Raw genomic sequence first — 25,333 nt, 5'->3', positions numbered from 1 at the left:
CTGAGGACACCTCCGTGCCTGTCCTGCCGTGACTGGGTTGTACGGGGCCTGCTGGCGGCTTGGGGCCTGGGGACGTGACCACCAGAAGGGGCTCTGCTACCTGAAGCCCACCCAGCACCCCCGGGGCGGCCTCTGGGCTCCCAGGGAGCAGCCATGATGGAGGGCAGCGTGCGTGTCCCCAGCAGGACCAGCCCCAGTTGCCCACAGCCTAATGGGCTGGACAATACACTGTCGGTGGAATCCTCCCTGCCCTGTCCTAAAGATGCCTCGTTCACCCCAGCCCACCCGGGGTCCCAGGACCACGTGGAGGGCACAGCCCTGGGAGTGCTGGAGGTGGGCCTCATGCTCCAGTCCCAGGCCACAGCTAACTTGCTGTGTGACTCCAGGGGGGTCGCCTTGCCTCTCTGAGCCTCAGTTTCCTTATCAGTAAAATGGAGCTCCTTTCCTGAGTGGCCCTCTGCTTCCCCCTGGTGGTGAAGAGGCCACATTGCCGCAGGTCCCAGGTGGGGCATGCCTGGAAGGACAGCTTGCGGGAGGGGCTCTCAGCTAAAGGGTCAGGCAGGCTGGTCCAGGCCGCCCTCCACGGCCCTCCTCCTAACACGCAAGTCCCACCAGGGCCTCTGCTCAGAACCGCCCATGGCGCCCAGCGCCTGAGGAAGGAAGCCAAGCTGCCCCACCTGGCCAAGTCCCTGCACGGTCCAGGCCCCACCAACCAGTCAGGGCCACCCATCTCCCTCTATCACCCCACCCTCCAGTGGGGGGCTCACTGTGATGGAGGGCAGCAGGCAGTTTCTGAGCTCCTCCACCATCACTGCTGGTCCAGACACAACCATGTGACCCCATCGACCTCACAGGCAACAAGCAACCCATCGGTCACCAAAGGCTCAGAGAGGGCAGGGCCCTAGCCCAAGGCCACACAGCTGAGCGGCACAGCCGCGACTGTGAATCCGTCTCCACGCCAGGCAGCTGCCCTCCTCGTCCCAGATCACATCCTGACCTCAAGTTCCAAAAATCCCCACCTGAGACCCTCCACCACCCCGTAAAGGCAGCAGGAGCAGTGAGACCTCCTGGGGCCCAACACACTCAGCCAGGGTCTCCCAGCTCTGCCCCCACCAGGGCCCACGGGGTCCTGACCCGGCCTGCCACCAGGTGGGGGAGGACTGGCACTTTGCCATCGCTGAGGGTCCACCGGGACCACCATGAAGGTCTCTGCAGTGGCTGCAGACAGCACAGGAAGACACAGCTACAGCTGCCGTACACAGGTGAGGAAGCTGACGCCCGGAGGGGAGGTTACTCTGCAGGTCTCCCGAGGGTGGGGGGCAGCGCTGCTGAGGACTCAGGGCTGGGCCGCAAGGAGGCTCTGCTCCCTCAGTCCTTCCCTGCATGGCCGTGGCCCCCCACCAGAAGTCGGGAAGGGCGGTGGGCCCCATTCCCTTGCTGGACGCCAGGAACTCAGTCCCAGGGCCCAGCCGGCCTCCGTCCTAAAGGTCAAAGTCACAGATCTTGACTGCGACCCCCACATGGGGGTGGGGCCAGCACCGAGTGCAGCTTCGAGACCTGTCCCGTCCCAGTTCCTGTAAGGCTCGTGTCTAGCCTGTCCACGCAGCCAGGTCAGGAAGTGGCTAAAATGCCCGTCTCAGAGGGCCCGAGCCAAGCCCAGAGGGTCAGCGTCTTCTCAAGGCCATGGGCACATCCACGCTGGTGCAGAAATGGAACGTGGCCAAGACCCCTGGGCTGCCCAGGAGCGCGTGACCACATAGGACAGGGAACCCAGGCCACATGGTCAGTTTCTTTATTGAGGCTGCCCAGACCCCACAGAGAGGGCGGTGCAGCTCCCGCCGCCCACATTCCTACCCCACCCACGGGTGAAGGTCCCGGAGCCCCGCCAGGCAGCTACTCGGGGGTCCTGCTTCTGCTCTTCGGGGACCAGATGTTGGACAAGCGGAACCTGGGCTTCTTCCTCTGGTCCCCACCACTCCTCTGCAGGTCTGGGGGACAGACACAGAGGGGTCACTCGCCCACCTGATGGCCAGTGCCCTGCGGCCTTCCCTGCCACCCGCAGAGCCTCCCGGGCCCCAGCAGAGCCCAACCCGCTGCCCTCCCCGAGGGAACCACCATGTGCCTGCCCTTAAGAGTGTCCACTGGGCTGGGCACGGCTGGAGGGCAAAGCACTCCCCTCACCCTGCCCACAGGGCCATCCGTGCTTCTTGGATCCCTCAAGCGATGGGGAACTCACTCCCTTAGGGTGAGCCTGCCATGTGGGTCCCAGCACCCACTCCTACAGGAGGCCCAACTCCCCCTGGGTCCAGCCCAGCCCCGACCTCCCACGCCGCCCAGTCACCCAGCTTCCGGATCATGTTCTGCAGCATCTCGTCCTCCTCTTGCTCCCTGAAACAGAACGGGCTGTGAGGACCACGCCCGCGGTGGGACTGCCTGGGTCGTTGTCACACCAGGGCCCTGAGCCCACCCAACGCCAGGGGCACCTGCCCATAAGCCACACCCTGGCACCACCCTCTCCCCTCCCAGGGCAGGTGCCTGCCCCCTCGGGGCCCAGCCCCTCAGCAGTGACCTGGGGACAGGAGGGGCCTGGGTGCACAAGAGGCCTCATCGGGGGAGAAACTCGAAGACAGGCTGCCTGGCAGGGCCTGCCCTCGGCCTCCGGCCCCACCTGCAAGACGTACCTGGTGGGTCTCCTCCTCCTGATGATCGATGATCGGGAGGGGAAGGTTCTGAGCGTGAGGTGAGAACCTGGGCCCCCCGCCCCTGGGCTCCACCCTCACCTGGGCCCCAAGGCCCTGCCCTCCCCTGGGCTCTACCCTCCCCTGGGCCCCGCCCTCGCCTGAGCCGGTCCTCATCCAGGAAGTCGATGATGTCACTGCGGTCGTTGACGGTGTTCACGTACTGGCTCAGCAGGTCCTGCTCCCGCTGCCGGTCCTGGGGGGACTTCAGACCCTCTGCAGGGACAGCTGGATCAGCCGGAGCCCTGCTGTCCCCACCCTGCTCAGGGACACAGTGACCCCACTCCCCAAGGGTCAGGCTCCTCCACTGGAGGAGGGGGTGGGGTCTTGGGGCCTATGGTGGGCTCTTGGCAACGCCGGTTGAATGAATAAGTGAATGTATGAATAAGTGAGTGGATGAATGAATGAATGAATGAGTGACTGAGTGAGCAAACGACCAGCCGTATCACAGACTGGGCACTCACTACCCGCCCCCTGCACACATTAACTCAGTCCTCACAACAGCTGAAGGAGGTGGCACTAGAACTGCCCCCACTTTGCAGGGATGAAACCCAAGCACAGAGAGGTTGAGTGACTCAGCCAAGGACACACAGCCAGGAAGGGGAGGAGCTGAAACTCCACTGCGGCTCGAGAGAGAGTGTGCCATGATCGCCTCCTCCTGGCAGCCAGCCATGAGAGGGCCTTGGAAAGCCCACACCCGTACCCACCTCCTGGGACTGAGCCCCCCCTCACACCCCCTCCCACCCCCGCCGGCCTGGGCTCCACGCTGGGTGCGGGGGACGCACCCGGCTTGGCCATCAGCCGGCGCAGCTCCCCCTCGATGTCCAGCTGCTGTTCCTCCAGGCGCTGGTCCCTGGCCCTGCCGAGGTGACACGGATGTGAGCCCGGCCCGGCCACCGGCCTCCCCGCGCCAGACAGGCCCGTGCGGAGAGGAGGGCTTTCCGGGAGGCCTCGGGGGGACCACGCACTTGTACATCAGCTCGGACTCCAGCCTCAGCAGTAGCTGCTTCTCGTGGATGAGCCGGAACCAGTCCACCATGAGGGCGTCCTCCGAGGCGTCTGCGGAGAGGAGCTGGCTGGGCACGGGGCGGGCGGGGCCTGCGCGGGGGCGGGGCCGGGGCCCAGGGTCGAGCTGGCAGAGGGCGTTGGGGAGGGGGTCGGCCTGGGGCTCACCCTCCTCGGCTGCACGCAGGCGCTTCTCCAGCTCCACACCCCGGAGCTCCAGGGCGTCCAGCTGCCTCTCGATGTCCTGCACCTGCCGCTGGATCTCCTCCTGGGGCACGTAGTCAGGGTGCAGCTGGGGATGAGGACGTGGTGAGGGGGTGGGGGCGGGGGGCCCCCCGGGGCTGAGCCCCTCACCCACCTGCACCCTAGCCTACTCACCCTGACCGGGGAAGGCACTGACTCGCCAGGCGGAACAGGGATGCCGGCTGGGCCCGAGGGCCTCCCTGGAGAAGGGGCAGGACAGGCCTCTTCAGGCACCGGGCCCAACGTGACCCAGGCGTGGTCTGGAAGGGGGCCTGACCCCCCACCCAGCCCCATCCTCCCGGGACACCCCCTACACCCCGGCTTCCCTGCCGCACCCAGCAGGCCCCTGGGCAGCCCCGGCTGGTGTCCAAAGGGCGAGAGGCTCACAGGCCCCGTCCCCGAAGTCCCCGTGCCCACCCGGGCCCCTGCCCTCCTCCAGGTCAGCAGCATCGGACACGCTGCCAGCACCCCGGCCACCCTTCCCACCAGCTGCCAGGAGCAAACGCTCCATCGTCGCTGAGCGTCTGCGGACTCAGGCACCAGGAGGCAGGTGAGGCCCCCTCCAGGCCTCCCACCCCGCCCAGCCTCCTCGCCCAGCCTCCTCGCCCAGCCTCCTCCAGGTGCGCGAGGCTGCTCGCCCCCAGGCTCGTCTTCCCTCCATTCTAGGCTCCGTGGGCTCCTATACATCTTCCAAACCCCCGCCGGGCACATCCTCCTAGAGGAGCCCCCTTCATCTGCACCCCAAGCAGGAACCGGGCAGCGTCCCTGGGCTGACCTGGTTCGCCCTGGGGAGGGGCTTTCTCCTCCTTCTTCCGGCTCCAGGCAGGGGCTTCCTTCCCCGAGGGCTCCGGCTGAAGCCAGTTGCCAGAAACGTCCAGGCTGGCAGGGACCGCCAGCTTCCTGCGGCGGGATGGGGATTGCAACGGGGAGGGGGATGCAGCTGCCCACGGGTGGGGGACAGAGTCACATGTCAGGTCAGCAGGCCCGGCGCCCTCCCCCCACCGCTTCCCTGAGCTGGGCCCCCCCAGAGGGGCACCAACACGGGAGTCAGCCCGCATAGCCACGTCCTGCCCGACGGGAGGGGTCACGTCCACGGGAGGGGGAAGGGGCAGAATCCTGACCCTCGACAGCACACGGGGCAACGAGCCCAGTGCGTTGGTGACCTGTGCAAGGGCGGCTGAGTGCTAAGAACAGACACGCACAGTCACGCACGCGCACAGGCATGCACACACGCATCACACGCACACACCCCCCGCCAGGACCACCAGCTCCCCTGGCCAGGCAGGGCCACTGCCCCCAACGAGAGGACCACCCAGACCCGGGTTGCCTGGCTGGGGACGGCCGGGGGGGCCTTCTGTCTGGCATTACCTAGGAGGCTGGTCCCGGCCGGGCCTGGTGTCCTGTCCACTCGCACAGGGGTCAGGGTGATGCGGACGCCGCCCTCGGAGCTCCCGGAGACCTTCTGGGGTGCATCACCCGCCCTCGGCTCTCCCAGGACCTGAGGCTCCTTCAGCTCCAGAGCCCTGAATGGAAGGCAAGAGGTCAGGGTGGGGGGGACAGGCTGCCCAGCACCCCTGTGCAGACAAGCCTGGGGGAAGCATGCCGGCCCAAAGGAGGGGCCTCGTGGTGCCCATCGGGCTCGCGTCCCTGACTCTCCCACCTCCTGGAGCACAGGTGCATGTGGACAGGTGCACCTACATCACAGGTGTGAGCATGTGTTCAGGTACCCACAGCCGATGCACACATGGGCACCGGCCCCACCCCTACCTGGGACCCCGAGCATGTGTGACGGACCCCCGCGGGGCACACAGGGCAGCCACCACACACTGTGGACCCGGACCAACATGGGCTCAGTCTCCTGTGTGACCCCAGCGGCTGTGACCTCATCCACGGAAGGCTGCAGTGGCCTTCTCTCCCTCTCCATCCTAACTGAGCTTTCTGGGGGGGCCGCCCCCTCTCCATAGTGAATGGGGGTCCCAGCCCAGCACCAGGGTCAGGCCTGGTGGGCGCACACCAGCGAACGTGCCCTCATTCCCCAGGGCCTCCAGACTGGTTCAGAGCGACGATACCGAGGGTCCTGATGGACCCTCCCTGACCTTCCAAGTCCAGTTACCCGAGGGCACTTGGCCTGTGTCACTCAGGCTGGCACGAGCTGGTTTCTGCTTCTACAGCTGACACGCACGGTGAGGCGTGCACACAGCCCTGCTGTGGATGTCAGTTCACATCCTCCCGGTGTGTGTGTGTGCTGTCATTCACCTGCAGGCACGTGTGAAGCGCCTACTGTGTGCCAGGCCCTGTGCGTGCCCCGGACACAGGCTCCTGTGCGCACAAACCCACGGCACGGGCATAGGTCCAGTGCCCCCAGCCCACCCACCCCTCACCTTTCAGCGGGGCTTTTCTTCTCCACGGGCTTCAGGCGGGCCCTCCATCCTGCCGGCCCGTCCTCCTGGCCCTCCTGGGGGCTGGCACTCGGGCCTGGGCGGGGGTGAGGAGGGGTGGTCTGCTGGAAAGGCTGCACCTCCCCCACCCCTTCTTCCTGCTGCCATCCCACCCTCAGGTACCCCTGCGGCCGGCCTGGCTCCCGGGAAGGAGCCCTGGCTGAGCTGGGGACAGGACTCTACCCTGTGCTGTGTGTGCCTGGGGGATTCAATTCACTGCCCCTCTCTGGGCCCCAACTTCCCCTGCTGCCAAACAGGCAAGCGTGTGGCGGGCGAGCCCCAGGGATGCAGACCGTCTGTGTGTGGGGCGGTGACGATCTGCAGGCCTCCTTGGCTCAGGGGAGAGTGGCCTTCAGGCTGGAGGCTCAGCCATGGGAAGGAGTGGGAAGGATGCTTTGCATGGTGCGTGCTCTGAGCCAGCTCAGTGACACCACGGGTGCCCCGAAGAGACAGCCCAGCACCCAGAAGGGACCAACTCTGCAGTTCCGCAGAAAGTGTCCAAAACAGCCCAGAGCCCAAGGCCAGGGCAGTCAGGGGGGCTTCAGAGCCTTCAGAGCACAGGGCCACCGTCGCCAGGACAGGGCAGTGATGACAGACGCACACAGACAGCGGCGGCAAACCCCACAGGAGCGGGGAGACCCCCCAGAGTGCGGCAAAGCGGGAGAGCAGCATGGCTGCCCACCGGGCGCTGTCACCAGGGACAGCGGCGCTGCAGGGACTGGGCCCCGGGGCGTCCGGCAGGTGGGCGATGGTGACACAGGGTGACGGATCCCCAGGCCGGACCCCGGGAGCCAGACTGTGCAACAGCAAACCGCGGCAGAACCGCAGGCCGGGGAGCAGAGCGGCCGCGACGCATGGCGACAGCCTGGGCGCAGTGACCCCAGCTCCACCCGTGACGTGGGGGCCCTTACCCTCGGCCCGCGGGGCCTCCGGCTTCAGCCTGGAGCCAGCACCCGCCCCGACGGCCCCTGAGGGTGCAGCCGAGCCTTTCCTGCCCGCCTGGGGCGGCGCGGACACCCGCGAGGTGCTGCCCACACTCAGGGCGGCCGGCGGCGCGGTCCTCGCAGCGGGGCTAAGGGCCTGCAGAGACGCCGACTGGGACCGCTTGGCTGATGGACTTGCTCCTGGGCCTTCGGATGTGGGATGGGAACCGGGAGCAGGGCCGGTGGCGAGGGAGGGCCTGTGGGTGAGGGCGCAGGTGTCGGGCATGGGTGCATCCGGAAGCCCCCCGCCACGACCCCCAGGCAGAAGCCCCTCGGCCTCCCCTGGCAGCTGCTCCCCAGTGCCCACCCTCCCCTCCCGAGGGATGAGGCGGGCCATAGGCAGACGTCACCCTCCTGTTCAACCCCGGTATCAGCTGACATTAACACACCCCCAGACGCACCGCACCTAGGGCGCTGCCGTGGGGTCTGCCCCCCCGGTGCCTCCCTCCTCCACCCACCCGCCCGCCCAGGAGCAGCTGGGCCTTCAGCGTGGAGGCCGAGCTCCATCCTGAGCCACATCCAGGAGGCCCACACACGGCCACCCTGCGTCCCCCCACGTGCACACGTGCAGGAAGTAAGGCTGTCGGCAGGGCCCCCGGGCACCCCCGCAAGCCAGGGAAGCTCCTCCGTGTGCCCCGGGCCCCTTATGCGACCAAGTTCTCTCCCCCTGCTCCTCCCCCATCCCAGGCTGGGCTCCCAGGAGGACCTGGGCCAGATGCGCCCCAGGGAGCACTCCCGGGGGAGTCCTTACACACCCTCACCCCCGACAGCCTCGGACACCCCTCAGCGCTGGGGCGGCAGGCGGGCCCGCTCTCCCCCGCCCTGTGCCCTCCCTGGGAGCCCCTGGCACCACCAGCTGGCCCAGCGGGGGTCAGCAGCTCCAAGCCGGGAAGGCCCCCCACAGGAGAGGCAGCACGAGGCAGTGGGCGCAGCCCTGTCGCCAGCCTGGTGTGGAAACTTGCTGGGCGACTGTAGTGGGGCCAATGGTGTCCCCCCAGATTTCCACCCCCCGGAAGCTCAGGGTGTGACCTGATTTGGAAGCAGGCTCTTGGCAGGTAAAATCAAGTTAGGATGAGGTCATCCTGGACTAGGGAGGCCCTGACACCGAAAACAAGCGCGAAAAGGAGAGGACAGACGCACAGAGAGGAGGCCGTGAAGACAGAGGAGACACGAGTCGAGGGCCGCGGGCGCCCCCAGGAGCTGGAAGAGGCAGAGGGAGCCCCCGCGAGCCTGCGGAGGGAGTGGCCCTGCCCACACCTGGAGTTCCGACTTTGGGCCTCCAGCTCTGTGAAGGAATAACGTCCGCTGTTCCAGCCACCCAGGCTCGGTGCTGTGTCCAGCAGCCCCAGGACAGCAGCATGGCGACCCTCCTTCACCCCGTCACCCCGGCTGCTCCGTGTCCATTGTGCAGAAGGCACGAGGCCCTGGGCAGCCCCGCTCGGGTCAGACCAGCCAACGCTCGGACCACCCCCGGCCTGTTTCCTCATCTGTGAAATGTGTCCTCACGTAGGACTGGGTGTGGCCAGGCCCCGGGCGGCAGCGTCACTGCACCCGTGCCCCCAAGCACGTCAGACCGGCTCTACAGTGTACAGCCGTGTCCCCGTCCTGCCGGCCACCTGGCACTCTGCTCCCTTGTCTACATCGCCACATTTCCCAGACGAGGAAACTGAGGCAGGGGACATGCAGCCCCGCCGTCACACAGCCCCGCAGGGCCAGAGCCCAGAAGCCCTCCCCGGCCGCCCCAGCCCCTCTGGCCTCCTGGGGTCGCACCCCCTGCCCCTCCTCCTCCACCCACCTGCCGGGTGCCTGAGCGCCAGCCGCCCCCAGCTCGGGGAGGGCCTTCCGGAGGAAGCTCAGCGCCTGCTCCCTGCTGCCATCCCTGGAAGGAGCGTCCGCGGCAGCTGGGGCCCTGCCAGCCGGGCCAGGGCCGGGGACGGCTCCAGGCGTCTGGAAGAACCTCTCCCGGGCCTGCTGCGTCCTGGAGGACGATGGGGTCCAGGCCGCGGCGCTCGCTGGGACCGGAGACGCTGGCCTTGAACTGAGCTTGGTCTGAGGGGCTGCTCCTCGGGGGGTTACCCGGCCTTGTGGTGTGGCCGGGCGAGAGTCCCGGGCACTCGGGGTCACGGCGGAACGAGGGCTGCCTGCCGGCGACGACCACCCCGTCGGAGAGCTGTTGGTCACGTGAGTGCTGGCCTTGCCACCCACAGGGCCCACCGAGAGCCTGGCCCCGGCTGGGCTCCCCGCGTGGACGTGGGAGCAGGCGGTGGCCAGAGGGTCAGCTGCAGCTGGAGGGGAACCTTTGGCAGTCGAGCTGCCCACCGCGGGCCCCCACGCCGGCGGCCTGGCCTTTGGCCCTGCGTCTCTCTGCCCGCTCGCCTCCTGGGCCTTCTTCGGGGAGCCAGGGGTCTTGGAGTCCATGGACATGGCTCCAGGCCGCCTGGGGGTCAAGCCCGGCAACGTGGGGCCGGCAGAGGCGGTTTCAGGGCAGTGGCCGGAGCAGACGAAGACGCCGGGCTCTGCCGTGGCCTTGTAGGCCCCCGAGTGCAGCGTGTTGGAGCACTGCTTACACCTGGGGGTGGGCGGGGAAACCGGAGGGGGCTCCAGCCACAGGCGCGTTCACTCGCGCCTCCCCAGAGCAGGCACACGTGGATCCCGGGTCCCCTCGTGCGGGTGGCGGCTCACTCAGCAAACACCTCTTCTCCCAGGCTCCCCCAGGGTCCTCATCCGGGCTGCTCATCCCATCAGCACGCACACGGGTGCACACTCGCGCACACACGCACACGGGCCCACCTGAAGCAGCTCCGGTGGTACAGCTTCCCATCTGCCAAGTGCCGCTGCACAAGATGCACATGCCGCCCGCAGACGCCACAGGTGCTGCTGACAGAGCCAACTGCAGCCTGGCCCTGGGGGGGAAGCCATTGACGGGCCTGCCCCACCTTCCCTCCTCACAGCCACCCCGTCAGCGGCCAGAAGATCCCACTGTGCAGACCGGAGGGCGGAGGTCCCAGAGAAGGCTCGTGCCCAGGCCGCCGGACTCTGCGTTCAGGGTCTCCAGCCTGGCCCAAGGGGAGCGGGCTGGGGGCTGACTTTGGGGGTCTCCGGGGGCCAGGAGGCAGATTCTGGCACCTCCTATTCCCACCCCAAGGTGCAGAAATCCTACCCAATCCCCAGTGCCCCGCCCCAAGTCATCACCCTGTCCTGTCTCCACCTCTGAAAAGTGGGGCAAGCCTACCTCACTTTGCAGGGCTGGCCTGGGAGTGAAGGACATGCCCACGTGCTCTCCTGGCCCTACGGGGTGGGGGGGGTGGCCTAGGCAAGACACCCGCTCGGGGCCCTACTTGGCCTTCGGGGTCTCCCTGGCCTCGGTTTACCTGTCTGTACAACGGGGATCATATCCCGACCACCACTCGGGGAGCCAGTCCAGGGGGCAGCTGAGGCCGTGTCTGGGACCCGAGGGGATCCCACCCCACCCTGGGCACTGTGGGTGAGGGACACACTCAGGCCCAAGAGCCCCACTCAGTGAAAGCTGGTGGAAAACCCAAGAACCAAAGGGAGGGCGGGCCAGGGCGCTTACAGCCTTCCGCTGGACAGTGGGGTTTGTGCTGACCGGAGACAGCGGCTGCCCCCGGGCTGGGGTGGCCGAGGGCCTGGCAGGTTGGGACGGGGCCTTCTTTCCAGACGGTTCCTCACTGGCGTCCGACAGGGGCCTCTTCACGCCGGCCATGCCCCCGACTGGCACGAGACATACAGGGTCAGGGGCCCCGGCCCCACATGCTGGCTCTGAAAGACTCTGGGGCCACCCCTGGTCCGGGTTCCCTGGAGGTGCCAGTGCCCAGCCCGAGACCTGGAGCGGGGGGTGGGGATGGGCGGCCCCTGCTCTCTGGGGGCCGGGGAGGGGTAGCCCCAGCGAGCATCCATTCCCAGCAGGGGCCTGGCCTCCCCCACGCTCCTCCCCTCCCCTCCGAGAGCCCCGATCTGAGGTCAGGGAAAAGGGACTTTCTGTTTCTCCACCAAGTAGGGCTCTAAGGCAGGCTGGCCGTGCGCCCAGAGCGATTCCGGGGATTTCTAAGCCCGGGTGAGGCGGGGCGGGGCGGGGGGCTGGCACTGAGCTGCTGGTGCACAAAGTGGCTGGAATGATGAACCCAGGGCGGCCCCTCCCCTGCCCGGCCTGCTCTCAGCCACCCTGCCAGGGCCAGCTGACCATCAGCACCACGTGGGGGCCTCTGCAGCAGGGCCTGGGAGCCCACACGGGGTCAGCCACGCCGCCCGAGGCAAGAGCTGTGCGCACAGATCCCAGGCGAGCAGACGGGCGAACCCAGGCCCAGGGAGGGAAAGGCGGGGAGCTGGGTGTGTCTGCCCGGTGGACAGGGCGGGGGACGGCTGAGCCTGCTCCAGCAGGGGCAACGGGAGGCCTGGGGGCCTGGACCCCGCTTGTCACTTGCAGCAGGACGTGGAGGAGGTGGCAGCACCCACGGCAGTGCTGGGTGCGGGCTGGGGGGCCGGGCGAGGACCCGAGAGGGAGGGCCATGCGGGCACTCACTGGGGGAGCGCCCGTGGAAGTAGTTGTAGTACTGGGACACGTAGGTCAGGATGCTCAGCCGGTCGGGCACCTTCAGGGCCACCATGTCCTCGGCGTCCAGCAAGGCCGGGATGCCCAGCTGCTCCTCAGCCACACGGAAGGCCTGGGTGGGGGGGGGTGGTCAGTGGGGTGGGCCGGGAGGCCCCTCCCCCACCTCGGCCAGGCCATCAGCTCCCCCCGGAGGGAAGGTGGGAGGGGCCCGAGGCAACAGAGCCGCTTGGAGCCCAGAAAGGTCTGCGTTCAAGGTTCGAGTCCTGCTCAGCCGGCATGGCCTCCCTGGCCTCGGTTACCCGTCTGTACCCCGGAGAGCACAGCCCAATCACAGGATCGAAGGAGCGCTGGGGCCCATCCCGGCAGGTCCTCGGTAACAGCAGCTGAGGCCATGGCCCAGTCCTGAGGGGGCCCTGCCCAGCTCGGGCTATTTGCTCTGGGACTTCAGCCCCAGGTCACCGTGGAGACCCCCTCAACGGCCCCCACACCCCTAAATCTGTACGCCCCTGGCCGACACCGACCTTACAGGTCAGGGGGCAGCTTTCTCCATGGGAGGAGCCTTCCCCAGGCCAGGGGGGACACCTGTGTCCTAGGAGACAAAGCCGGGCAAGGGACACTCACTGGGCGGGGGTGGGGGTGGGCTCCCCGCCCCGGGGGACGCAGATCTCTGCTGCTGCTTCTTCCCCGCCCCCGCCACAGTTGCTTCCTCTGCCCCCTCCACTCTGCAGTGGCCTGTGGGGGCTCCTCCCCCGTCCCCTCCCTCCCCTCCCTCCCCTTCCCTCCCTCCCCTCCCCTCCCTCCCTCCTCTCCCTCCTCTCCCTCCTCTCCCCTCCCTCCCCTCCCCTGTCCTCCCTCCCTTCCCTCCCCTCCTCTCCCTCCCTTCCCTCCTCTCCCTCCCTTCCCTCCCCTCCTCTGCCCTCCCTCCTCTCCCCTCCCTCCCTTCCCTCCCTCTCTCCTCCCCTCCCCTCCCTCCTCTCCCCTCCCTCCCTCCCTCCTCTCCCCTCCCTCCCTCCCTCCTCTCCCCTCCCTCCCTCCTTCCTCTCCCTCCCCTCCCTCCCTCCCTTCCCCTGCCCTGCCAGCCCAGCGGGGCTCCTGCCTTCACACTCTAGCCCTCCCCTAAACTACCACGACCCCCACCTCAATCTTTGTGCGTCTAAGATGAGGCCCCTGGGCTCTCAGACCCGCAGGCTCCAGCAGTGACCACCCCGCCACACTAGGAACAAAGGCCTCCTATTGCCTCTGACTCCTTCAAAATATTGACTTGGCCAAAAAGTTCGTTTGGGTTTTTTCGTAGGATCTCATAGTAAAACCTGAACGAACTTTTCGGCCAACCCAATATACCCAGAAGCTGGCCACTCCGGCTGCCAGCGCCGGCCCCCTAACCCCACCCTGCTCTCTGCACAGAGCCTGTGGAACCGAGCAGCTCCTATAGCACAGCAGCCTTCAGAGAAGAAGCCAAGTCCCCCCACACCCCAGCCTCCTCTCTCTGTCCCAGCCTCACCGCCGCCCACCCGTCCCTCTGTTCCCGCCGCACCCCCCTTGCTGCTTCCCACAAGCTTGGTGCCCTCCAGCCCCAGAGCCTTCACCCCTGCAGCTCCCTCTCCTTCGTCTTCACCCAGCGTCCCTGCCCCTCACCACGCCCCCACCCCACCTCTTCCCTGCGGCTCCCGTTCCCGCCCACACGCTATCCGTGGTCAGCGTGGTCCGACGACCCTGTCACGGTGGACACATCCTACTCCGAGCCATCCACGCGTGGCTAGTGAGTGCCTGAAACGTGGCCAGTGCAGCTGAGGAACTGAATGTGTCATTTTATTTCATCTCAGTTAAGTTAAATTTAAATTCCAATCGCCAGCACTGGGGGTGCTGCCCCCAGACTCGCAGACCTGACGGGGGCGGGCGTCCTGCTCGCGGCTGCACCCCGGCAGGGACCACAACGGAAGCGCAGAGAACACGGGCCAAGTTTCTGGGCATCAGCCCCGTGGGGTCATGGAGCTCATTTTGCAGCAGGGAAGCTGAGGCTGGCTGGCACAGGGTGGGGTCCCACAGCAGGATGGCTGGGCAGGACTTGAACCCAGCCAGCCTGAGAGCGGGTCCATCCCAGGACCCACCCGGGGGCCCTGCCCCACAGAGCCACCTCTGACCCTGCTCTGCCTTGGGTGGGAAGGAGGGTCTGGCCCTCCCCTCCCCTCCCCACCGAGAAAAAGAGGGATGAGGAGGCCTGGCTACGAGATCAGGGGCTATTCTGGGGAGCTGCGGTTGCCCAGCTCGGGACAGGCTGTAGAGCCTGGCGGCGAGTGCCCGGCCTCCCCCTGCCCACCTGTGGGCAGCAGTGACTCCGCGGCTACCCCGGGGGAGGTTGTGCCCACTCGGGTCCCTGGCACACGGGCTGGGGACGGCGCAAACCGGGCTGAGAAGGCACTCACCAGTTTGTTGTTCTCGTAAATGTTTTCCTTCCTGAGGGCATCGAAGTTTCTGGAAAATTAAAACACAAGTGTTCAAAGTAGCTCAGGGTCCAAAAAGGGAGGGGCCACAAGGGCCTCAAAGGTCATCTTGCCCAAAGGGGGAAACCGAGGCCAGGGGTGGGGCAGTGAAGGAGCGAGGTCACACAGCGACCAAGAGGAGGGTAGGGCTGGGCACCAGGCCTCAGGTTCTGGCCCTGCCCTGTGCCCGGGGATGCCGTCCAGCACCTCCCGTGACCTGGGGCCCAACGGCCCACACAGGCCCCCAGCTGCAGACTCCACCCCTCGCCCTGCAGAGGCTGAGCCCCACCTCTGCGCCGCCCAGTTAGGTGCAGCTGGAAGCAGGCCCTGGGTGGCCGAGCGGGTGGCCCAGCCAGGGCCCAGCTCAGGGTGGGCTGCTTCCCCCTGGGCAGCTCACGGGCCTGGTGGGTCACGGGAGGCCGATGTCCTGGGGTTGAAGGGCTCCTGTGGGCGGAGCTCCACGCTGCCCACTGGTCAGGGCAAGCCGGGCCCTCGTTCCACCTCCCGGTTCCCACCATTTGCTTTATTTACCCAGCGCCTCCCATGAGCGCTGCTGTTCTCAGCTCTTTAAAAATATCAACTCGCACCTGCAGACGCCGTCAATGCCCGCCTCTCACAGATGAGGCGATGTGGCACAGAGAGGCTCCGTGACTTGCCTGAGGTCACACAGTGGGAAAGCAGGACCAGAGCAGGGCCTCGGCCCCAGCGTCCAGGTGTTTGGGGTTCGAACGTGCCCACCAGGTGCCCAGCCGTCCTCCCGAGGGGGCAGACCCTCAAGGCTAAGAATATTAGAACGCCCGCTGCCTCCCACACACACTTGACCATAGGGGTGCAGGGGCCCCAGGCCCGGCCAGAATGGTAGGCCTCCCCGGAGAGGCCAGGAGCACAGCGATTGTTCCGAAAGGAGGAGAAGCCCAGCGCCAGCTCCAGGCCGGTCCCAGCACTCCACACACACGCCCTGCACAGCACACCCGGGAGGGCGCTCTGACCGGAAAACACAGCCAGACCCCAGCAGGCGGCCGGCCCAGCACGGGACATTCGGCTACGCGGCCCAACACCTTCGGGAGGGCTGGTTAAATACAGATCTGTCTGTCTGTCCATGTGCTGGGCGGCAGCCTTGCACTCTGAGGTCAACTGGCTTGTTCTGGAAGCCTCGTGGCACAGGAGAGAGCTGGGGGCAGGGCAGGGGGGCCCCATCCCAACTCATCCCGGCCGTGCTGTCTGACCCGGGCGGGCCCTCCTCTTCTCTTGGGGCCTCAGGGTCCCCGTCTAAGAGGGTGACCACAGCTTCTCATGGTGAATTTGAGGGCGCTGGCTCAAGGTCGGGCAGGTGGCAGACAGAGGGGGGAGGGGAGACCCTGCGGCCACCTGGCCTAGGATGGCCTGGCTCCCAGCCCTGACCGTGCACTGACCCCACCTCCCTGACCCTGTGACATCCCCGGGAGGCCTATTACACAGATGAGGAAACTGAGGCTGGGGCAGCGGCTGGCCCTGGGCCACACTTTGGGGGTGGGAGAAGGACAGGGGCTGCGGTTGGCCCACCTCCCGCCTCAGGGGCCCCATCGGCCTCCAGCTGCCGTTCATCAACCTGCCCGGCTCTTCGGGAAGCCTCCCAGTTTCCGCCTGGACCACCTCCCAGGTAACATGTTCCAGATGTGAGACCACCCCAGGAGAACAGAGGGTGCTTTGTGCCCAGGACAGGACGGCGGACAGACCTGTCTGTGGGGGACAAATGGCCGGAGGAGTGGGAGGGTGGGCGTGGCAGCCCGACACCCAGCGATGTCCACGGCACGTGGAGTGGCCGGGCTCCATCCGCCGCCCCGGGGGCTCTCAGCCGTGCAGGCCCCTCCATCCTCAGCGACTGGGGTCTCGGGAGCGCCTCTCCCTCCCTCCCCCCACCACCCCTTTGAAAGCTCAATCTCTTCTCCAGACCTGCCCAGGGTCACTGACCGAAACGGCCGTGTCCTCAGCAAGATGCCCGGTGCTGGAGGGCAGGATAACAAGGTCTGTTTTGTCTCCAAACAAGAAGGAGAAGGAAGCCCTCTGCCCCCTGCATTGGCCTCGGTCCCCCCGGGGGGCTGCAACGGCTCCGTCTTGCGATCTGGGGCAGCCAGCTGCCCCCAGCGCCCTCTCTGCCTGCAGACCCACAGTGAGGGTCTCAGAGCTCAGCGTAAATCAGGGCACCCACGACGCAGTGCCAGCCCCCCTGAGCAGGGTCAAAGGCATGCTGGCCAGAGGGTGCAGAATTGCCCTTCCACTCAAGTTCAAGGACCACCACCCTCAGCACCAAAGCCAAGCTGCCTCCCTGGACCCGCAAGGCTCCACGGCTGGGCCGGACCACCCTGGCCAGTCCCATGACTACCACGCCCCTCCCAGACTGAGCTCCCTCCAAGCACCCCGGGGCCTTGGTTCACGCTGCTGCCCGTGCCCAGAGTGCCCCTGCCCATCTCCCGAGGCCTGAGCTCACATCCCCTCAGCAGGGGGTTCCGCCAGCATCAACTGGGTCCCTGAGAGCTGCGGGCCCGGAGCTCTGAGGCCAGCGGGCTGGCGGAGACGGGCGAGGGGTCAGAGCTGCCTCGCAAATCCCTTCAGAGAGTGCCAAGGAGAGGCCCGCCCGTCCCCGTCAGGAAGTCCAACGGGACCAGGTTTCTGCCAGCAGGCGAACCCCTGGTGGGATGGGCTGAATTGTCCCCCAAAAGAGGCCCGATGGAGTCCTAACCCCCACGACCTCAGGATGAGACCTTATTTGGAAACAGGGACTTTACAGAATCAAGTTAAAGTGGGCCACTGGGGGGCCCTAATCCAAAATGACTGGTGTCCTCACAAACAGGGGAAATTTGGACGCAGAGATGTGCAGAGAGGGAGGACGAGAAGGAGGCCTGGGGAGCAGACAGCGTCTGCACACCCAGGGCGGAGGCCCCAGAAGGAACCAGCCCTGCTGACACCCGCCCTGGGCTCCTGGACAGAACAGGTGGACGGCTCCTTTCTGTCGTCTCAGCTGCCCATTTGCAGGACCTTGATCAGCAGGCCTCGCGGGCTGATACCTTGGGCTGACCTCAGGGAGGTGGCCGGCTTGCGTTTAAGGCCTTCCAGGATCAAACCGCATCAGCATCTTCATCCGAGAACCTGCGCACCGGCGGGTGGGGACCCAGGGCACCCTCCCCAGGCAGATCATTTTTTTAGGTGAACTCCTGTATTTAAAATCAGGGATGTTCTGGAAATTCCCTGGTGGTCCAGTGGTTAGAACTCCACGCTTCCACTGCAGGGGGCACGGGTTCGATCCCTGGTTGGGGAACTAAGATCCCACAAGCCGCTTGGTATGGCCAAAAATAAAAATAAAAAAATAAAAATCAGGTGTGTTCTGCTATGACTCCAAGGTACCTGCCTGGGGCCAGGCACACAGCTGGCACTCTGTGAACGGTGCTGATGAGTTAGTTTGTCCAGTGCTTGCTGAGTGAGGGGCCTTCGGTGGCATTTGTTTACTCTTTCAGCACCGGCCTAATGAATGAGCTCACTGGGTCTGTGTGCCGTGCCCTGCCCTGGCCGGCGCCGGGCCTGGCTGAGAGAGCCCGAGGCACGCACGGCCCCTCCCGGCCTGCTTCCCGCCGGCCACAGCTGACCAGGGCTGCTGACCTCCTCCTGCCCCCAACGCCTCAGGGGCTCTTGGGAATGTGTACCCCCTTCCAAATTCCTGGAGAGCTGACCTCACGCTGTTTATTTCCTGGAACTAAATGCAACGGCACGGGGGTGGGTGCTGGGACTGGGGGCGGAGTGGGGTGTGGGGGGAGATGACAGAAGCCCAGCCTTTTTTCTGGGCATCCCCAGCACATCTGGAGTTAATCCCACCGGGAAGGGGAGCAGAGAGGGAGAGTGAGAGACAGACAGACAGACAGAGAGGCTGAAATACAGATGGAGGGAGACATGGGTACCAAAGTGCCCAGAGACGAGACAGGAGAGCCCACAGGGCAGAAGCAGGGGGGAGGCGGGGTTCAGGGACAGAGACACCAAGGCAGACACCCTGGAAGAGGCCAGGGGAGAGGGTGGACGGAGGAGGCGCCCGAGGCGGGGCGGGGAGGACTGGTCCCCCCTGCTGCAGGCCTTCCTCAGGCTGGCGCAGACCCCGACCCCGACCCCGACCAGGGCCCAGCCAGGAGGGGCCAGCCCGGGGCTCCTGCAGCGGCCTAAGGGGGAGTCAGGGGGGCGTCGGGCCGAGCCCCTTCGCAGCCGTGGGCCCCCAGGCCAAGAACAGAGGCTGCTGTCCCCAGGCAGCTTCCTGCTGACCACGAAGCCGGCGTGGGAGGGGAGGCCGGCGCGGACCCGGGGCCCAGCCCCCTCTGCTCTGGCCCAGGAAGCGGCTTCCGGGTGCCGGCCTCCGGGGGTGAGTCTCCTGACACCCCACGACGGTGCGTCTCCAAGAGCAGCCAGGGAGTCACCCCCACTTCTGGCCCAGCCTGGCGGGGGCCCCAGAGCTGCAGGGAAAGGTCAGGTCGCCTCCCACGGGACTGAGGAGCGGGGGAGGCCTGGCGAGTTTACACAGAACCCACTCCCTGACCCCCAACCCCTCCACGGCTCCCAGAGGGCCGGCCGCCAGCACCCCTCCCGCCCCAACGGCCCTGGAGAAGGAAGCCCAGCCCCTGCCTCTGGGAAGGGCTGCCGCCCTGGCGTCTTGCCTGCCCCCCCTCCTCCCGCCCTCCCGGCCTCCTGGAGCTTCAGTCCCTCCTGGTCCAGCTAGAGGGGAAGGAACACTCCAGCCCCACAGGTTTACTGCCCGGAGGCAGGAAGGGTGTGTTTGTTTTGAGCGGTTCCTGCGCTCACCTGGCCACTCGGCGGGCGGATGTGGCGTCACTGGGGAAACAGACCCTGCGGGCGGCGGGCACCTCCAGGCCCACCTGCGAAACCTACAGCTATGGGGTGGGCACCTTCAGCTATGGGGTGGGCACCTACAGCTATGGGGTGGGCACCTTCAGCTATGGGGTGGGCACCTACAGCTATGGGGTGGGCACCTACAGCTATGGGGTGGGCACCTTCAGCTATGGGGTGGGCACCTACAGCTATGGGGTGGGCCCGGCGGCCAGCCAGGCGCAGGGATGGGCCGGCGGATCCCTGGGTGAGCCTGAGACCCGCACAGCTGTCCGTGTCCCCGGGGGGCGACCACTGCAGGGCACAGGTGAACTCGCAGACCCTGGTGGACAGAGCCAGCACGAGGACAGCCAGGCGGCCGGAGTCCCCAGCCGGCGGGCTCAGCGCCCAGCTCCTCCTTTCACAGCCGCTCTCCTCCGCTGGGGGCCAGGAGGAAGCAGGCTCACAGGAGCAGGAAGGTCAGGGATGAGATAAAGGGAAGGACTTCTTGGTGGCAAAGCTAGGAGACAGGGAGACAGGATGTCCACTTTCCTGCTGCCGGAGGGTCTTCACAGGATGGGGAGGGTGGGGGTGAGTGTCACCGAGCCTGAGCTCGGGGGCTCCCCCGGGAGGACGGCCACCCCACGAGGTTCCTGCGTGTTTCCTCCCCCTCGTGCACCACTGGGGGCCGGCGGGGTGGCTCAGGGCTTCTTGGTGAGACTACCCCTCCCCCAGCCACCAACTTGCCCAGAGGCATCGCGGGGACCAGAGGTAGCGGAGGGGTATTTAAGGCACAGACACAGGCCCGTGACACACATGGGCCCACACGCACGGGATTCGATCAGCCGGTACCTGTGGAGCCCCTTCTGGGCCCCGCCACGTATGGGAGCCTGACTGGTTCTCCACTGCTGCCTCAACGACTGTCCGCAAACTGGGCGCCTTAGAATAACAGACATTTATTCTGTCCCTCCCAGTCTGGAGACCAGAAGTCTGACATCAAGGTGTCAGCAGGGCCAAGCTCCCTCCGGAAGCTCAGGGGGAGATTCTGTTCCTTGTCCCTCCCAGCCTCTGGTGGCCTTCCCTGACTGTGGCCACGTGCCTCCACCTCTGCCCCCGTGGCCTCCTCCTTCCAGGCACCTGCAGAGCCCTCACCTGGCAGCAACGGCCATACTTGCTGGGCCCCAAGCGGACGTCCCTCATCCACGGACCTCCGACTGCGTGCTGCTAACTACTGAGCGCGTGTCACGTGCCAGACGTCGTCCAGGCACCGGGGACACAGCAGTGAACAAAGCAGACAGACATCCCCACCCTCTGGAGCCGAAAGTCCAGTGGAGGCAGGTGACCAATGACCAAGCCAGCAGTAAGTGAGGTAACTCACTCCCGTGTGCGAGGGTACGGCCTCCGCCTCCTCCGCCCAGCGTCCTCCGTGCACAGCCTTCACCACCCCTGGAGCTGCCTTGAGCTTCTGTTCATTTATCTGTTTGCTGTCTGGCTCTGTACCTAAACCGTCACTCCCTGAGGCAGGGGCCAAGGCCACAAGGTACAGTACACAGTGCTGTGTATACAGCAGGCACTCAGTAATGGCTATGTGAACTGCTGTAAGACACCAGCTTGTGCCAGCATGTGGACACACCCACATGTGCACGCCTGTGATCACCCGCGGGCAGTGCGTGCTGGGACAGGTGCGCGCGCACACACACACACACACACACACACACACACACAGGCCTCTAACCCCAGCACAGCTGGGAACAGATGGAAGCTCCCGGGGCTCGGAAAGGCCCCAAATCTCCATTTACTCCCGCGCGGCGTCCTGAGGTTGCTGGGCTGGCAGAGGGCGGCACCCTCTTTCCCGCCAACGGCAGACTTCTCCCGCTGACCCGGTCCGGGCTGCCTGGGCTCAGCCACCAGCCAGCCTCCCGGGGACGCTGCCTGCCCCAGGCTCCACTGCCAGTCCGTCTCCCAGTCTCCCAGTCTCCACAACCCCACGCCCCGGCCCCCCACAATCAAAGCTCAGCTTCGGGTGTTCAGAGTGGAAGCGCGTGCTGCCCCGACATCTGGCTCTGAGGGCAACTAAGGCAAATCCGCGGGCAGGGAGCAGAGAGGGCTCCCCACGCGGCTCCACAGATGCATTTCACAACCCCAGGGGGGAGGAGGAAATCCGTGCAGGCCTCTTTCTTAAGACTAGCTTCCCCATAGAGGGCGGTGCTTGGGGACAGTCCCTGGGGGTACAGCGGACATCTGGGTGCAGGGGAGGAGCCCCATGTGCCAGCCCTGGTTCTGCCTGACATGCTTTGTGTCCTGAACAAGGCTGTCTCCTCTCTGGGCCTCAGTTTCCCCGTCTGTACAGCAAGAGGCCCAAGGGCAGCATTGAGAAGGTGCTGCCTCTGGCTGCTCCCAGCCCGAGCCCTCCCTGGCAAACACGCTCCACCCACCCCTGGTTCCAGCCATGACTTCTCAGGAGAACACTTTTAACATTTGACAAACAGCATGCTTTTTCCAGGAGGCGTCTTCCAAGGACACCCTTCCTGAGCCTCCATCCGCCCAGCCCAGGCACCCTCCCTGGCAGCTGTACTCATTGTGAATTCTCACGAGGCAGGGGGGCCAGGCTTCACAGCACAGAGCTGTCTCAGCAAGCCGGGTCCCAGTCACAGCCAAAGAGCGTTTGCTGAGTGAATAACAGACCTGGAGCGGGTCCAGGGCGGGGACAAGATCTGGCAACAAGGCAGGGCCAACCTCCCAGCCTCGACCCCTAGACCCTCCTGGGGGGAGACAACCTAGCCCCCTCCCCTCCCCACCTCCCAAGGCTCCCATCTTATGCCCCATCACCCTAGGGTCAGGAGGCCCGGCCAAGGGGACCTGGGGGGTGGGTGTCTCAAGCTTCCTGCTCTGCATTGGCCCCTCCCCCACAGTGACCCTGGGCTGCATTCCTAAAGGTGCCGGAACAGGCTGGGGGACGGCCAGTACCACACAGTAAGACCCGAGTGCCCCACACCCCCTGATCTGGTAGGTAGGTCCCAGGACAGTGGGGGTCTCAGAGGGCCCAGAAGGGCAGCTATGCCGGCCCTTTCCCAGGGAGACCGACCGGGAGGGCTGGCTGTGGCCGGAGCCCAGGACGCTGGCCTGAGTCACGGACTGACTAAGCCAGCGGGGGCGGCCGGACGTCCTGGCTCCGGCCCAGCTCCACTTGGTGGTCGGGCAAACTGAGGCGCTGCAGGGGCCACGGGGCGGGCGTGCCTGCAGGGTCCGGCTCCGCTCGGCCCCAGCGCGTCCCACCAGGCCCTGGGCCGCGAGTTCTGACCGCGGCCCATTGCCCCGCCCCCAGTCCGAGCAGCCCGGCCTCAGTTTCCCCGCCGGAGGCCGGCGCGCGGGGAGCGGGCGCACTCACATGAGGTCGGGCCGGTGGCGGTGCAGGATGGCGCAGAAGGCCAGGCCGTCGCGGAACGACGTGGTCATGTTGGTGATGCTCACGTCCTGGTAGCCCTCGCACTGCTGCCGGCACCACTGCTGCAGCGCTGTGATGGCCGCCATGAGGGCAGCGGCGTCCGCCCGGCCGGCGCCGGGGCTCCGAGAGCGCTCCTGGGGGCTGCGGCCCGGCCCGAGCCCGGGGCAGAAGAGGAGCCCGCCCCAGAGCGCCGGGAGGACTAGGAGCCGGCGGGAGCGCGTCGGGAGTCAGCCCGCCAGCCCCTGTCCCCGGCAAGGCCACGCCTCCGCCACCACAAGGCCCCGCCCTCCAGGCGCCGCTCCTCCCGGCCACGCCCCCGCCACACAAGGCCCCGCCCCATCAGGTCCCACTCCTCCCGGCCAGGCTCCGCCCCGGAAAGGCCCCGCCCCCGAGCCAGGACCGGCCCTGGCCCCGAACAGGCCCCGCCCCCTATAGACCACGCCCAAGGCCCCGCCCGCCACTCGCCTCCCGCCCTCCCAGGGGTCCGCGGGAGGCTTCAAGACTGTCTTTCTTTTCAACGCCTCCGCCACCACCCTCCTGGAGCAGTGCGGTCAAGGCCACTTTACAGACGGGGAAACTGAGATCTGCCCGAGGTGCAGCCGGGCAGGCCGGCCGGTGGCCCCCACCCCCGCCCGGAGCGCAGCAGGAACGCCCGTCGCATTTCTGGGCTTTGAAAGGACTTTCCCATCCGCCCTCTCTTGCCGGCGGGCATGTGAATCTCCCGGATTCACGGAAGAGGCTGCGGAGGCTGGGGAAGGGGCATGGTGCCCGAGGTGGCCCTGCCGGGGGGGGGGGGGGGGGGGGGGGGGGGGGTGGGGGGTGGGGGGCGACTCCCTCCAGGAGTCTCCCCGCCTGCGGCCTGTGCGCACGGGCTGCTCCTTGGGCCTGAGACCCCTCGGGGGTCTTGGTGTCCTGATCTGTTTCCCAGTTTTCCACTTTGAGCATCTGTGACCCAAGTCATTAAGGAAAAGTACCTCTTGTGGGGACCTCAGTTATTGGGCTGCTCCCCTCCACATTCTCGGGGAAACCTGTCTGTGGGCATGGGGACAGACAGCCAGAAACACTGACACCAGACAAGTGAAGTGACCCCGCCCACCCGGCCCCAGGCCCAGGGCTTGTCCAGATGGGGCCTGGCAGGAGGGAAGGTGTTTTCCTGAGATAGGCCTGGCAGGGGGGCAGGGTGGCTTCTGTGCCCACTTGCAGGAGCGGAGACAGTCTTCCAGTCCAGAGCCAGCTCTTCCCTGCAGCTGGACCCTGTGGTGGCGAGCTCCCCGTCACAGGGGGCAAGCAGGCGCTAGACAGGGAGCCCCTGTGACCTGGGACTGTCGCTGGCTGTGGATGCTGCCTGACCTGCTGGGGTTTCCCAGCTAGAGGACAAAGGGCAATGTCCTACCAGTTCAGTTGGACTGGTGGCTAGTCCCAGAACCAGGAGCCAAGTGGGTTTTCCTGACCCCCAGGGCAGCATTTAGGAGAACTGGAAAAGCTGGTGAGGTCGGGTAAAGCCGAGGTTGGGGGTGGGGGTGGGGGGTGGTGGTCACAGGGCTGGACGAGAGGCAGACAGGGCTGGGGGCTCAGAAGGAAGAGGAGGAGGTGGCCAGAGCTCTGATTTTGAGGAGTTTAAGCTGCACTCTTGCCCCCACTGGCCGCCACGTGGCCGCCTCTGGGGACAGTGACTTGGGAGGCGGCATTTGTGGGAGTGTCCCCATCAGCACCTCACACACAGCACGTCCTTCTGCTGGCCCTGCTCCTCTCCAGGGCCCCCCAGTCCAGGACACCCCCAGCCTACCCACTTCTCCCCACTGCGGCCACCAACATCTTGCCCCTGACCACTGGTCAGTCTCCCTCGGCTCCCTCCTGCCCTCTGGCCACCATAGTCCACCCCTCCCCAGCAGCCAAGGGATCTTTCTAGAAAGTCAGTTGGACAAGCCCTTCCTTGCTTGGCCTCTGCAGCGCTCTGAATGAAGTCGGGGCCCCTTATCACATCTCCAGCTGCTCCCTGGCCTGCCCTGCCCTGCTGGCCTCAGAGCCTCCACCCCTCTTGCCTCCTGCACTCAGCCACTCCTGGTCCTCCCCACCCACAGCCAGCCCATGGCGTCCTGCCAGCTGCTGGGAACACAAGCCTGGGCAAGCTCCTTGGCCCCTGTCCTCTCACTGCCCACATCCCGTCCTGCAGGAAGCTGACCACTGCCACCACCTCCACAGCCACCAGCTAGTGTGAGCCTGGGTTTCTACAGGAATCTTCTAACCATGGCTCTGCTTCTGGCTTGCCACCTGCAGTCTATTCTCAACACAAAATCTTTGATGACCACGGGAGCCAGAACTTGCCCCTGCCACTTCTCCAGCCCCTCCTCCTCACAAGGAAAGCATGTCCTCAGCATGGGCCATTGTTACCTCTCCCATCTCCCCTCCTACGACCGCCCCAGGACCTCAGCACTTGCCATTTCCTATGCCTGGTCCGATGTTTCCAGCCTCCCTTTCAGGTCAGTGGGGCTGTTGTGGCTGAGTTCTGGCCAATGGAGGTGATGGATGCACCTCACACTCTAAATCTTCCCCGGTCTGCTGGCCAGAGGCAAAGGACCTACTAGATGATGG

General features: G+C 66.4%; 1 protein-coding gene across 5 annotated transcripts; it reads right to left on the bottom strand.

Moving 5' to 3' along the window:
- Positions 1-1,776: 1,776 nt before the first annotated feature.
- MICALL2 (MICAL like 2) lies at positions 1,777-23,003 on the bottom strand. 5 transcript variants are annotated; one of them, XM_061207824.1, is made up of 17 exons: positions 22,685-23,003; positions 14,401-14,449; positions 11,948-12,089; positions 10,982-11,139; positions 10,198-10,310; positions 9,203-9,976; positions 7,336-7,604; positions 6,368-6,461; positions 5,355-5,509; positions 4,762-4,926; positions 4,122-4,186; positions 3,912-4,035; positions 3,707-3,797; positions 3,524-3,597; positions 2,840-2,954; positions 2,342-2,388; positions 1,777-1,988 (listed from the first exon to the last, which is right to left on the bottom strand). In XM_061207824.1, exons 1-17 carry the CDS (start codon positions 22,825-22,827, stop codon positions 1,894-1,896), a joined length of 2,673 nt encoding a protein of 890 aa, XP_061063807.1. In that variant the 5' UTR covers positions 22,828-23,003; the 3' UTR covers positions 1,777-1,893. The 5 variants fall into 5 exon arrangements, with proteins under 5 accessions (XP_061063807.1, XP_061063808.1, XP_061063809.1 ...); XM_061207825.1 differs by having other exon boundaries at positions 3,912-4,011; XM_061207826.1 differs by having other exon boundaries at positions 11,015-11,139.
- Between the last annotated feature and the right edge of the window lie 2,330 nt (positions 23,004-25,333).

This window comes from Eubalaena glacialis, chromosome 13 (genome assembly GCF_028564815.1).
Source record: "Eubalaena glacialis isolate mEubGla1 chromosome 13, mEubGla1.1.hap2.+ XY, whole genome shotgun sequence".
Taxonomy (NCBI): Eukaryota; Metazoa; Chordata; class Mammalia; order Artiodactyla; family Balaenidae; genus Eubalaena; species Eubalaena glacialis.
This window is presented reverse-complemented; position numbering and strand designations above follow the sequence as displayed.

Bases quoted from the DNA above. Each gene is read 5' to 3' on its own strand.
- MICALL2 (XM_061207824.1), bottom strand. From the start codon at position 22,827: ATGGCGGCCATCACAGCGCTGCAGCAGTGGTGCCGGCAGCAGTGCGAG. The intron at 12,090-14,400 runs GTGAGTGCCTTC...CCCCCCACCCAG, and splicing joins TTTACGAGAACAACAAACTG to GCCTTCCGTGTGGCTGAGGA. The intron at 7,605-9,202 runs GTGGGTGGAGGA...CCTCACCCACAG, and splicing joins GGCGCTCAGGCACCCGGCAG to GCCCTCCCTCGCCACCGGCC.